This window comes from Lytechinus variegatus, chromosome 1, assembly GCF_018143015.1.
Source record: "Lytechinus variegatus isolate NC3 chromosome 1, Lvar_3.0, whole genome shotgun sequence".
NCBI classification, from domain to species: Eukaryota; Metazoa; Echinodermata; class Echinoidea; order Temnopleuroida; family Toxopneustidae; genus Lytechinus; species Lytechinus variegatus.
In genome coordinates this window covers 13,468,312-13,482,358 of record NC_054740.1, presented here as the reverse complement: position 1 = coordinate 13,482,358, position 14,047 = coordinate 13,468,312, and the positions used below count along the sequence as shown (strand labels likewise).

At 34.3% G+C, this 14,047-nt stretch overlaps 1 protein-coding gene across 1 annotated transcript in view; it reads right to left on the bottom strand.

Annotated features, from left to right (window-relative positions):
- LOC121406135 (alpha-1,3-mannosyl-glycoprotein 4-beta-N-acetylglucosaminyltransferase A-like) overlaps nucleotides 1-14,047 on the bottom strand; it is an 88,739-nt gene that overhangs the window by 54,032 nt on the left and 20,660 nt on the right. Inside the window, exons 5-7 of the mRNA XM_041597190.1 lie at nucleotides 11,322-11,368; nucleotides 2,706-2,819; nucleotides 808-883 (exon numbers count right to left, since the gene is read on the bottom strand). Coding sequence (XP_041453124.1) covers nucleotides 808-883; nucleotides 2,706-2,819; nucleotides 11,322-11,368 — 237 coding nt within the window. The remainder of the gene's footprint in view (nucleotides 1-807; nucleotides 884-2,705; nucleotides 2,820-11,321; nucleotides 11,369-14,047) is intronic.

Here is a 14,047-nt window from a genome sequence, read left to right as displayed (position 1 = left end):
GACGTCGCAGCATGCATTGTATTTGCATACTGTGTTGTCGCTCTAGTTGTGTTTGCACGCGCTTCTGCAATGTGCGCACCATGTGAGATAGGCAAAGTGAAAAACTGTGTTCAGTTAGTGGAAAAATAATGCTATTTGGGATATCGCGATATCCAGGTGTCCGCAAGCTTCAGATTGGTCTAACCTTCGCTCCAGCCGTTTTTTCAATATTATCAATGTAAAAATTAATGAAAATCAGAATTATGGGGTTGATATTCGTAATGCGGAATTGGCAATAAAAAATCGGGATGATTCCGCCAAAATCGGAATGGTTGGCAAGTATGCACGTCCCTCTGATTGAAAGACGAGAGTCATAACTACTAGACTACGACGCCCCCACATGCAAATTAGTCACAGGAATGTGAGAATCTTTTTTCCAGTCTCATTCATAAAACATGACGGGCCAGTCTTACAAAGAGTTACAACTGATCCAATCAATCATATCTCCATGGAAATCCATCAGTGTCATAAATTTTTCAAAAGGAAATCTGCAAAATGTCCTTTGAAAGCAAAGGAGAACATACCAAATTGTCAAGAAATCAATGAATTTATCAGAATATACATATCTATAAATTATATTTTGAACAAACATGCATTTTGTATGTTGGCTTTCCATAGTTGCGATTGATCCAATCAATCAATCGCAACTATTTCAACTCTTTGTATAACAGGCTCCACAACTTTGAACTTTATCGGGGTCAGACAGATTTGAAATAAAACATAAGTACAGTATGTCTAATATAAAGAATTCATATCATTGTGACTCACCTGACAGTAGTATTTTCCTCTTATTCTCCCATACATCATTAAAAAGGAGAAGTCCAAATTTTGTTTCGTTCTCCACCTGAAATTATCATGGTGAAATATAATAAAAGCAATTAAAGGAATTTTTAGAGGGATCAAATAACTTTGTGGAGGTTTGCAAAAATTTAAGTTGTGGGGACACAACACGCTGTCAATGCAACAGTGTTTCAAGAGGAAATCCCAAAGATATTATTTCATATTAGCATCACTACACTTCGTAATGAGTAAACAAGTGATTTTTGTCCCTCAGTAGCCTACAGGTATTATCTTCAGCATCAATATAGACACTCATGACTGTAATTATCATTATCGCAGCAATTATGCGACCGATTAGCCTCCTATCCGACTTGAAGGATTGTGATAAATGCTGCAATATAAAAAGGTATTCTTGGGTCCTGAATGAATAAACAATCCCTAATAAAGTGTGAACTCCATCCATCCTGTGAACAAAGTCATAAGAATAAAAAGAGCAAAATACAAGTAGAAATAAAAAATATAAGACAAATAGCTCCTCCATATGTCATGCCATTGAGTTCCTTAAAATGTCAGCATGTTTTTTTATTTAAAAAAATGAAAGTGAGATTACTTTTGCTGGCGATACATCATCAGGCACACATAATATCATACCTCTTCTATTTGACTATTGAAATTCAGAATTGTCCAATAACATTTTCGGAATTTATGGATGGGGGGGGGGAGAGCTCCTCGCATATGTCAAGTCACAACTTTCATTTAAAATTCATAACTATCCATGCTTTGATGGATTTTCATCAAGCTTTCACCAATAATTTCTATATTATTTATGCTTTTACTTTAACAACCAATTCAAAATAAATACTAGTTGTGGCAACAATCTCAAAATGAGTTGAAACAGAATAAAAAAAATGCGTAATTGCTGAGAAATGAGCAAAATAAGCACAGAATTCCTTCAAATGTTGGGTCTTTTTCTGAGCAATATTCCAAGCAATAATAACACTGTCCCACATATGCTTTTCTGTGTTAGTCATCATGAGAATTATCGGTTTTGAGCAATTTGTTTCATGATATCACAAAGATAAGTTTTATGTACCAGATATATGATAATATGGTGACCGTTAACCTTGATAATTCAAAGACTTTCTCATGAAATAATTGTTTGCTGCAACTCCTTTCTTTTTAACTTCAAGGTGGGGTGAACTTTCCCTTTAAGGCATAAATTTTGTCAAAAGCCATCATAGTGGAAGAAAGGATGCAGCCATATCTAGTTCACGTATGGATTTACTGTAATCTTGTCACTTTCCTTAATTGATTTAATTAGATCAGAGAGACAATCACCCTTTTGGCATTAATTAATCATGTTAATTTAAGGTTGATGAGAAAAACACCATCTTCATTAAAAGCTAGATGCATCACTGCCTTGGTTTAATAAAAGAGAAGAGATCATTACTCCTGTAATAGATATACCAGGTGGGAGTATGTTCCATATAGGAGCAAAAATGTATATAGGAGAAGATAATCTTTGGGGACATATATGTGATCATAATATTAGGACAGGACAAATTGGCAACTATTTGGGAATTAAAGGGGAAGTTCACCCTGAAGAAAAGATTGTCATAAAAATAACAGAACAATATTTAAAAAAAATATTCGAGGTTTGAGGGACATCCATAAAGTTATTATAATTCAAAGTTTTGAATTTGTGACGTCATAAACGAGCAGCTGTCCAACATGTTATGTAATATATAAAATGCATCAATTTCAATTTTTTATTGGTTCGTGATGACTTTTTTTATTCTTTGATGGATTTTCCCCAAACTTTCGACAATATTCAACATCCCCTTCAAGTATTATCTGACTTTAATACTGAAGCCTATTTGACTTACTTGACTCTTTCGGCTGTGTCACCAAATGTTTCTTTTATGCTGTTGAGATCAGGATAATATTCGGCAGGGGGAGATATCACCTCTATCAATCCAGAGTCCACTTCTGCTGAAAATCTAGCGAGAATGAATGAAAGGTATATATTTTCATCTATTCACTCTACTACTTGATCATTGAAAAATTTACTATTAAGTCAATAACCTTTCACATTAACTAGGAAGATTGGTTTTAATTCAAACACTATTTATGCATTGCTGCAGCACACATTATACACAGGAGCAATGAGGGTTTTTGCTCAGTGGACCGTAAGCTGCACATGTAAACTCGCCCGCAAATATTCAATTAGAGAGAGCAATCAGAAAAAACAAAATCTCTGTTTACTCTGTGTAATACTGACCATACATAGTACATAAATGTACATGTACGTCACAATACAATACACTATTCCCCAGATAAATTTAGCATTTGTCTCTGTACCAATGACACTCCAAAATCCATGCAGATCAAAGCGATATCAAAGTAAATACACACAGTTTTTTTTTAAACAAAGTTACAGACTTGTCAAACTCTGGGGATGACAAACGGTTTTCAGTGATCCCCAAAACTGTATTTTGAAATATTGAACTGCAAATGACCTTTGACCTTTGGTCTAGTTACCTGAAATGACATTCATCCAGTTACAAAGCTGATTTTTTTTCCCTCTTTTTTTCAGTTCGGAGTTTGATGAAGGAAAAACGTAAATAAAAAATGGTAATTACAGCAAAAACAAGATGGTTGGCAGCTCTGTAATTATAAATATAGCCTTACTTTTCTCATTAATACATGTAGTATTATTTTAGGATCGGATGAAGATTCATACAGGTGTACATGTAGATGGATAAGTGAGTTTTTTTAATTGGTGAGAGCACTAGGGGTGCATTTGATCACCAATGTTTTTTACCCTAGAATCATGATGACAGACATATTGAAAAACATTTCTGCAAAATCACTGAACATTAAAATCATAATTAAAAGTAAATGTTTTTAAAATCAAACATGAAATTAATTGGGGGAAAGGATGTTCAAAAGACGTTTCTGCAGAATCACATAAAAAAATGGTCAATAAAACTAAAAGGGGATTTGAATCATGATTCTATGTCATTGTGTCGGCCTACTTCTTCGCTCATGCCAAACTGCGTGCTGTTAGTTGTATTCTTTGCTTTCGCTTCACACAGTAGCTTGTGTATTTTGCAATTAAAACCCTGCAGAGAAGACAAGGTTCGCATTACACTTTCTCAATCCAGTTTAGGAAACCAGGTTCAGGAAACCAGTTTGGAAGATCGCTTTGCTAGCATTCCCTTTTGATCACACAAAAGTGGTTTTCGAAATCACTTCACCTAAAGCGACCTTGTTGCTATGGTAACATTCTCAGTGGGGTGACACGGTTGTGTCCTCACTTATGCTAAAACCAGTTTAACGAGGCAAAGCGATCTTGAAAATTACATCACAAGGTAGTTTTATGAACCGATTTTGAAGATCACTTCCAAAAATAGCTTTGACCATTCTCATTACACGTTAAACTGGTTTCGACAAGTAGTAAACTATAGTTTCCTGTAAACTTGTTTTAGGAAGATAGTGAGAACGTTGTAGAAGTTGACCTACATGTACTGTAGATGACCACTAGATGTACAGTTCCTGGGTCAAAGTGAAGGAGAAACCACATTGGAAAGAGGGTGTGGTATAGCATGATTAAAAATCTGCAGTTGTCATGTTTGATTCGTGTTAACCCTAAATAGACTGGGCTATTTCGACGTCTAAGAAGACTGGGGGGGGGGCTGATTCAGCCCCCCTTAAGAACTCGGCCGTCGATCGCGCGATCGCGACGAAAATTGGCACACGCGTTGCCCATGGCATTATCTACAAAACTATAACATCAAATTCTGCAAAAAATCTCATGTCTCATTAATTATGCTAATTTATGCATAAAATCATAAGTTTGCTCTAATTAAATAAATAATGCCCCTGAAATGCTAATTTTTGTTTCACATACTCTAGATAGGCATCTGATCAAATTGATTTTAAAAAAATTTCAAAATCACATTTATTTTCTTATGTATTCTATTGTTTTCTAAATTTCTTATGTATTTCCTTGTTTTTTATTGTTTTTTCAATGGAAATTGTCGGGGACTTTATTTTGACCATAAACAAGATAAAATTAATTGATTTTAAGCAGTAAAAGGAATAATAATGATACATTTATGAATTTTGGCTAAGAACACTATTTGCATTGGATTTGTACACAAATTCACGTTTTTGAGTAATTTTGGGTCTGCATGCACTTACGAAATGTTGCGTAATTTTGGAACCGCGTACCCGGGGGTCACAATTTTGGTCTCAAAAGTTGCGCGAGACTTGAAATTAAAAAGTCAGTGAGCGACGCAGTCAAAAAATTCCGCGTAGCGGATTTATCGCGAAAAATGTCGAGGGGAGCTGAATCAGCCCCCCCAGTCTTTTTAGGGTTAAAGCAGCCCAACACTATGTACAAAATATGTAAGCCTACATGATGTTCCATACTTTACTGATGCAGACAATTTCAATATCTACATGTATCTCTACACAGTTTATGCTCTGAATACTTTACTGACCTGCCATTAATTTCATTAAACTATCAACTCTTGTGGATATGCAGTTTATTCAAAGGCAAATAAAAAACCTTGGTTTGTATATAACTGAACAGGAAGCTGAAATTTGCCATGACCCCCTGTAGCTTCCTTCCCATAATTCCTGGAATATCGACCTTTGATACCACAGAAACACGTCTAAAATCAAAAAGTCCAAGGTCATGACAAACATTCAGGAGGCTTTATTCCTGATTATTTATACTGAATTCACCCCCATCCCATCACAGAAAATACAGAAGGATTTCATCGACATTTGTTGTCCGACCAGTTGTCAGATCTGGACCCCGTCTTACAAAGAGTTATGTTGATCCAATCAATCATAACTCTATGGAAATCCATCAGTGTCATAATTTTCTCTACAGGAAATTTGCAAAATGTCAAGTTGTAAACAAAGGAAACACACCAAATTATCAAGAAATCAATGACTTTATGGATATAAATTTGTGTCTAGAAATTTTTTTGAACATCCATTATTTATATGTTTATATCTTTCTTGATTTTTTTTGACTGAGAAAATCACTTTCACAATTCTAAAATTTTGATAAAAAAGACTTTTTCAGATGAACCGTTCGGTAAGTCCTTTGAAAGGACTTGCCATTGTTTCATGAAACACTCACTGACTAGGCACTTCAAAAGTTATTGTTATATGGGAAAGGGAGAGACAATGGAAGGACAGACAGACAGATGGACTGACAACTCCAAAATACAATATGCTTTTGGCAACCACCTACAGTGGATAAAGCCAGTAAGACATAAAAAAACATGAATTAAATTTTGTTTACATTAGTTTCTTCACTTCAGTGTAAATACATGTACATTGAATGAAAATAATCACAGAAAGCCCTAAAGTGGCAGCACCAATGAATCCGTAAAATCACTTGCAGTATTCAAATCGTATGATTTATGACTTCACAATACCTTTGGAATACAGATAACTAATCTGTCAAATTAACTTGAAAAGTGATATATAATGTACATGTATACTATCAGTGTTGTAGTCAAGGCTCAAACCTCCAAGGCCAAGGCCAAGGCCAAGGCTTTAATACCCAAGGCCAAGGCTTCAATAACCAAGGCTGAGGCCAAGGCATGGAAACCCAAGGCCAAGGCCAAGGCCTGAAAACCTCAAGGCCAAGGCCAAGGCATTTCAATTGTACAATATATGGAGAAAAAAATTAGACAACAATGCTTAGGCGGCATACATGACACACAGGACCAAATGTATAAAAGGTGTGAGCGAGCAAAATTTTTGACCCTTGTACATTTAAAACGAAAATAATTTCATGATAGATCATGTAGATTTAGACATAAAATTAAAATAAATATGTAGTTACCTTTGTACATTTAATTATTGTTCTAGGCGATTCACATTGCAATAATTATTACCAAGGTGATCTGATCCTGGCATGCCCATTCTCAACATATGTCTTTCTCCTCTACCTGGGACAGGGGAGGCAGAATGTATTTTTTTTTTTGGGGGGGAGGTCAAAGCCAAAAATGCACTTACAGTATAAGTCAAAATGAGAATTTTGGTGCAGTTCAGCAAAGCTTTTTTAAGTGATTTCTAATTGATAAGACATATATTTTGATTTAGGCTTTAATTTCCCGCTATAGAAAGCATAGCGAGCAAGTGGTTTTGAAAAAAAAAATCAATTTTGAAGTTGTAAAACTCGATTTTGGGTCAATTATGGTGCTAATCACTTTTAAAAGGGCATCCTTTCGAGATGTTGTAATAAGATGCAATAAGAAATGAAATCTAAATATTTCGAGCTGTTTTTGTAATCATGAAAAAGGTGTGCATCTTACTAAACAAATTAACGCGAGCACAAAACACAAGCTGAAATTTTTACTGACCAGAAAAGGAGGCTGTTCTGGACTGCATTTAGTGACTCATAAATAGGATACATAACTCACCAATCAAATAATGCGAGCGCAAAGCGCGAGCTCAAAAATTTGTAATATTCCGACCTTAAAACTAGATATTCTAAGCATTTTTTTTGTAAATTGAATGCGAACCTTACTTAACAATAATTTATGCAAGCACAATCCAAAATTTGTTGATTTTGAAACCTAAAATTTTGCTCTGTATGCCATGCTTGGCCCCTCAAAATTGTTGGGCTCATCATGCCATTGATGCCATAGCCCATTTGGAAATGACGAAATTGAAGTTTGTGTTTAAGTTTACCGAATCTTTTCAGAATATCATTAAGACTTAAACATTCTTGTTGGTCAAAGAAAATAATACAAGGAAAAACCTAATGGAATAGAAATCAACCTTGTTATCATTCTTTAGAGTAAGCTATTTTTAAAGTATGAAAATTGTTGTCAAAATTGCAGTCAAATCTGTCAGAATTATTCCTGTCATAAAATCACTATAATCAGTGGCGTACCGTGGGTCAAGGCATTGGGGGGCACCAGTAAAAACTTGGAATTGCCTATATACTGACCTAATAGAGATATTTTTATAAGGACAGTGCCAATAAACGGACATGTATCTCACTTGTCAAATAATGCGAACGCGAAGCGCGAGCTTAAAATTTTTGATATTCAAACCTAAAAAGGGACATTACAATCAATCTTTTGTAATCATGATACGTACCTGTCTCGCTAAATAATAAGAGCGCGAAGCGCGAACTGAAATTTTTGTAAATATTGACCCCAAACAGGAAGATTTTAAGGACTATATTTTAGGAATCTTATCTATTAAGATTATACACATCTCACCATAGTCATCTAATGGGAGTGCCAATAAGCGCTTGCTGATTTTGTTAGAATTACATCTAAACATGCACATAAAGCGCTTGTAATCATGATTAACATACCCATCTCACTAATCAAATCTTGCGAGCGCGAAGCGCGAGCTGAAAATTTAGGAAATTCAGATCTGAAGAGTGGCATTTTAAGGCTTGTTTGTAGGAATTCAAGAAGACATTATGTGGTTCACTAACCAAATGATGCGAGCGCAAAGCGCGAGCTGAAAATTTTTGATATTCAGATCAGAAAACAGAAAAAGGGACATTTTAAGGACTCATTCTAGGAATTGATGGAGAGCAGACATCTTTCAGAAATCCACTACTGCGAACGTAAGCACGGACAGGAAATGTTTTATATTAAGACCTTAAAATGGGACAATCACTTAAAGTATTCATGAAAAAGAAGCATACTATTGTACATGTAAAAGAATAACTCGAAGTGCGAGCAAATATATTTGGTAGTTTGGTGTATATTTGTTTGGTGGTAAGCGCATAGAGAACTAGACCAGTTATTATGCGCTTAATAAGTATCCTCTATTATAATTATTGACTTGAAAACGGGAGGTTTTTACAGGATTATATATCTCGGTAAACAGACAATGGGAGCACCAGGAACAATGAAGACATATATGCCCTGAGCAAATTATGTTTCATTTATATGAAAAAAATGTTATGTAATGTAACATAACATAATTATAACATTATAATGAACATAAATGTCTTCTTTCCCACTACGTTTCTCTTCCTTTCTCCCTCTTTTCCTCCTTTTTTTTAGTCAGCCGATGGGGGGGGGGGGCACGTGCCCCCATGCCCCCCCTGTAGTTATACTGACTATAATCCTAATCATAATTATTATCATTATTATTGATATTGTCATTATCCTTATTAGTCATGATTACATCATATTACCAATAAATAATATTAATTTTCATCACTTCTCTTTGTTACATAATTATGTGATGATAATTGCAATTGATGGCACTGCTAAGTACACTTACTGCTTCTGCTGCTGCTGACTGGTAGTATTTAGTGTCATTAGATGTACAGAACAATTGAAACATTTATAATTACTTGTATAAAACAAATGGAAGTACAAAATACAAAATGCCTTGAAAAAGCCTTGAAAATGCCTTGAAAATGCCTTGAAATTTCAAGGCTCAAAATCCTCAAGGCCAAGGCCAAGGCTTGAATGTTCAAGGCCAAGGCTTTGAAAAAATAGGCCTTAAGGCGCCTTAAGGCCAAGGCCGAGCATCAAGGCACTACAACACTGTATACTATATTTCTGAAATAAAATTGGTAATGCCAGCACAACTCTCTATGCTCAACTGCACATCATGCAGGCCCTTGATTCAGCAATGAATACAGAAGCCCAAAACAGATAAGTGTGCAATATATATGTACATACCATCAGAGATAATTGTAAATTAATTCTTCTTTGCAATTATATTGGACTAAAATGAGACTGTCAGATGGTTTAATCTTCATCCTTGGAGTCGTATATTGATCCATTTCAAATGTCATTAGGTTAGTCATCATAGTGCTCACAATGAAAGTTCTTGATACACTGTAGATGTAGCCGAGGACTAGATTAATTCATGGAGGCACACAGCTTTCATAAAGTCAAAATTAATCTTATTTTGCTACTCAAATTGGCAAAATTAACTTTTGTTGATTCATTTTCAATCTTAAAAAATAAATACATAGGAAAATAACATCACAACATTATCATTAATCATTATGATTAGGGTGATATTTCATGAAAAGTTGCCAATTTGCATTTTCAAGTTAAAGTGATCATGTTATTTTTATGATGTTGCAAATTTAGAGCATCAATAATTAAAATTAAATCTTTGGTTATCCATTGGTCAAAAAATTATATCTTTAAAGCTTGTGTATAGTTTTGGTAAATCCACCAAAATGCACCTATCACTATTCCAATTCATTGCTAGCTAATATGAATGGATATGCCCTATAACAGTTATGATGTGGAGGATATGAAATGAAAATGTGTTTTACAGGATAAATTTTGCGATTTTACAAGGAAATTTAACTTGATCGGGTCACCCGATCAAATTAAAATATCTGTGTGTTTTTGTCTTTCAATTAAATCCTATTCCAAATCATGGAATGGGTTGAAACTTTCAAGATATGTTCTTTGTCTGTAACTTTTGGATATCTTATCTCTAAATTTATAAGATAAGTGCTTGAATGCCCATTTTTTTAATTTAAAACAAGCATCGCCGTAAGAGGGCGCTATATATCCAAGATTTGAAATTTTCTCAGAGAAGTGCCGTTGGAAAAATATCTAACGGTCTCTACGCTTCAGTAAGACTGTCATATTAGATGATATTCGATTATCAATCACATTATTGACCCTTTACCAAAGCTATACACAGGCTTTAAATACATGTAGGTAAAGATGAATTCATAATTTGGCAAATTCTAGTCCTACATCAAAGTGATCATGTTAAATAGTAGATATACATAAAGTTTGGCATCAACCAAAGGCAATCTTTCAGAGTCAAGGAAAAAAAGGGAATATTCTTTTTTTTTTTGATAAGTTTCCAACTAAATTAAACATAATTTTTGAGAAAACATCTAGAAAAAAGATCATTCCTTGGATCTATTATTAAGGTAAAATTTCAGCAACTCGTGGGGAAGGCTTTTTATTTGTTTTGTCCCCCCCCCCCAAAAAAAAGGGTTTAAAAATCGAAACGCTTATGCTTTTAGAGGTCGACTGAACAGTGTTTTAAAACACATCGACTCAGCCCTAGCAATAAAGTTTATTTTATGGAAGAGCCCTTATAAAGCTCTGATTTCGCAATTGAAACACTGGTTTTAATTTTGAATCATGGACACAGTCTGTCTTTAACTCTTTGAGTGCTGGGGCCATAAACCCCTCTGTGCTGAACTATTTTCAAGGAGAGATCAGGGGCGGCAAACAAAATGGACTTGCTCAAATCTAACTAGCTATAACTTTTCACTGCAACATTCTGAGGGGAACAGTTTCACACCAAATTTGTCGAGAATTTCACTTTTTAATAGCTTCCTGATTATATAACATTTTTGAAAAATAACAATCCGAAATTTTATAAATTTTCATGAAAAAGGATAAATACAAATGGATTGTTTGTTTGAGCGTGAAATGTGAGGTTTTCGCAGCACTGAGTGTGCATTGTTGCGAAGAAACCTGTATAAATTTACTTACTCTTTTTGTATCGATGCTGCTTCTTTCGTGACATAATCTTTGTCTGCCTGTAAACACATAGACAATTGTTGAAATATATGATTAGTACGCATTAATTAGTGAGATAAACCCTACATTTATCAAAAGAATAATCTGGGAATTTAGCGGATGGTTGTGTGAAAAACATGCCTCTGACCAGCAATAAAATTGATAAACACTTGATGTATTAAGCCCCTAAAAAAAGTTGAAGTGAATATGAAAATGAGAACAATCCAAACAAGCTCAACAATGAAAATTTCATCAACATCGAATGTACGTGTAATACGAAAAGAAATTTAGGATATTTTCATTCCTTGATTTTACAAACAGTTATGGACATCCTGGTCTGTATGTACACATAGGGAACCGATGACATCATCCACTCTTTGTTTCGTTTGTGGTTCATTAAAATATGAAATGTTTAGTTTGATTCCTCCCTGAACATGTGGCATTGCCGTTTTTTTATTTTCATCTATTTTATTTCCAGACAAAATACAACTAGAATATGTACAAGAGGAAGAAATTAATTGCCTTAGGAGGACTGAAAGAAAAACTAGTTTCTATTATGAAACTCTCTTCACTAGTCAGGGTTTAAAAATATTTAAAAAAATAAAATCAGTATAAAATGGCAATAAATGTTTAGATGCATAATACTTATTATAAAACATTGAACGTAAAAGAGTGTTTGTTTCCACTTGCAATTACAATATCCTGTCAATATGAAATGTTTATGTATTTAAATAAAAAATGCTAGTCAGAAAACATATAAAATCATTATTGGCTACATTCATAAAATATTAATGAAAACACTCAGGTGACTTAAAGTATTATAATAAACAATTACATGTGTTATGAAATTCAAATTAGAATAAGTTTTTATCTATTGTAATTTGGTGAAAAGTCACCTCATTGTCAAATCTGCAAATACTGATTATGTATATAGTCAAGTAAATGTACAAAAGAGTGACAATGACAATGGTTCACAATGACAATAATGATTTATTTCTTGACGTCATACATGTAAATCCTTTCATCACTGTACATGTTTAGAATGTCATAACTTGATTCAAAATATGACATTTTTAGCATCATTCTTCTTTGATTTTTCTCTTTTCATCAACTTTTTTTGTGGGAGGGGGGAGGGATACCCCTCAAGACATGAGTTTATGACATTTGGTGGAAACCGAGTGGTACAATTTTAAACTTTCTTTTAGAAATAGAACTACATGTATGCAGAGGAAATACAAAGTATTTTAGCTCCCAACAATGTGCATGGAGTATTGTATCAAGTTTGGTCGAAATACATGTACAGAGTACAGTCTAGTTGCCAAAAATTGGAATTTCAGGACCAAATGTACATGTAAATATCCTAATGCTCCTTCTAAGACACTGCCCATAGTATACACCATTTTTGCTCAATAACTTCATAAAAAAAATGATAGTCAAAATGGCCCAAAATTAATGAAAGTGTACATGTAAAGCTACATGTAACAAACAATAAATGTATAGAGTAATATTATTGACTATATGCTGATACATGTACATGTATGTCATCATTTGTGCCCCACCTTCCCAATTTTATTACTAATATTTAAAGCACATAAAAAACTGATTGGAATACACTGTATTTTTAAAATAAGTGTGAGTAATCAATCATTTACTACTAATTGAATTGAGTAGGTTGATAATCCTACTCAACACATGATATGACTGATAGACCATTCCTTCTCGTCCCCTGGTTGGATGATAGTGAACAAATATGTACGGCCGGCAGAGGAGGTGGTTGGAACTATGGTTCCCAAAGTGACGCTGGAATTTGACTATTTTCCTAAGGAGGGCAGCCCTGAAGAAAAATGGTTGCATTTTGCACCACTCAGGGGATCATAGTTTCACCAAACCTCTGATCGAAGGCCATATATTTGATTTATATCCGTCAACGGAATTAAATACAACAGATAACAATGCAGCATATAACTGAATGAACAGCAATCTTTGAGAGAGAATTCAGTAATACTTTTTATTTGCTTAGATGAGGCCCATGGTTTGATCACATGTATACACGCATTGTACGTGCAAACGAGTTTGGGTTAAGCCCCGCCCATCCGTAAATACTTTTTTAACTATTTACATCTGATGTCACAGCTCGGGTTACTTTTTCGGCTTGTGACGTCAGATGCCGGGATTCATGGCATTTTTGCCAATTTCGTGACATGGGTTGGAACTATCTTTGGTCACATGACGGGGTTTATTTAGACCAGTCATCTGTCTAGATTAAAGGGGTCAAGTGGTCTAGTGGTTTTAGAGCATTGGACTTGATATGATTGAAAGGTTGTGAGTTTGAATCACAGCTCGGCCCTTACCTCAACTTTAAAGGACAAGTCCACCCCAACAAAAACTTGATTTGAATAAAAAGAGAAAAATTCAACAAGCATAACACTGAAAATTTCATCAAAATCGGTTTCGCTTATTTTCAACAAAATAGTTATATGAACGAGCCAGTTACATCCAAATGAGAGAGTTGATGACATCACTCACTCACTATTTCTTTTGTGTTTTATTATATAAAATATGAAATATTTTTATTTTCTCGTCATTGTCATGTGAAATGAAGTTTCATTCCTCCCTGAACATGTGGAATTCCATTATTTTAACATTTTGTGCTTTAGGCAATGAGGTCCTAATCATCAAATTTGTAAAAATTGAAGTAT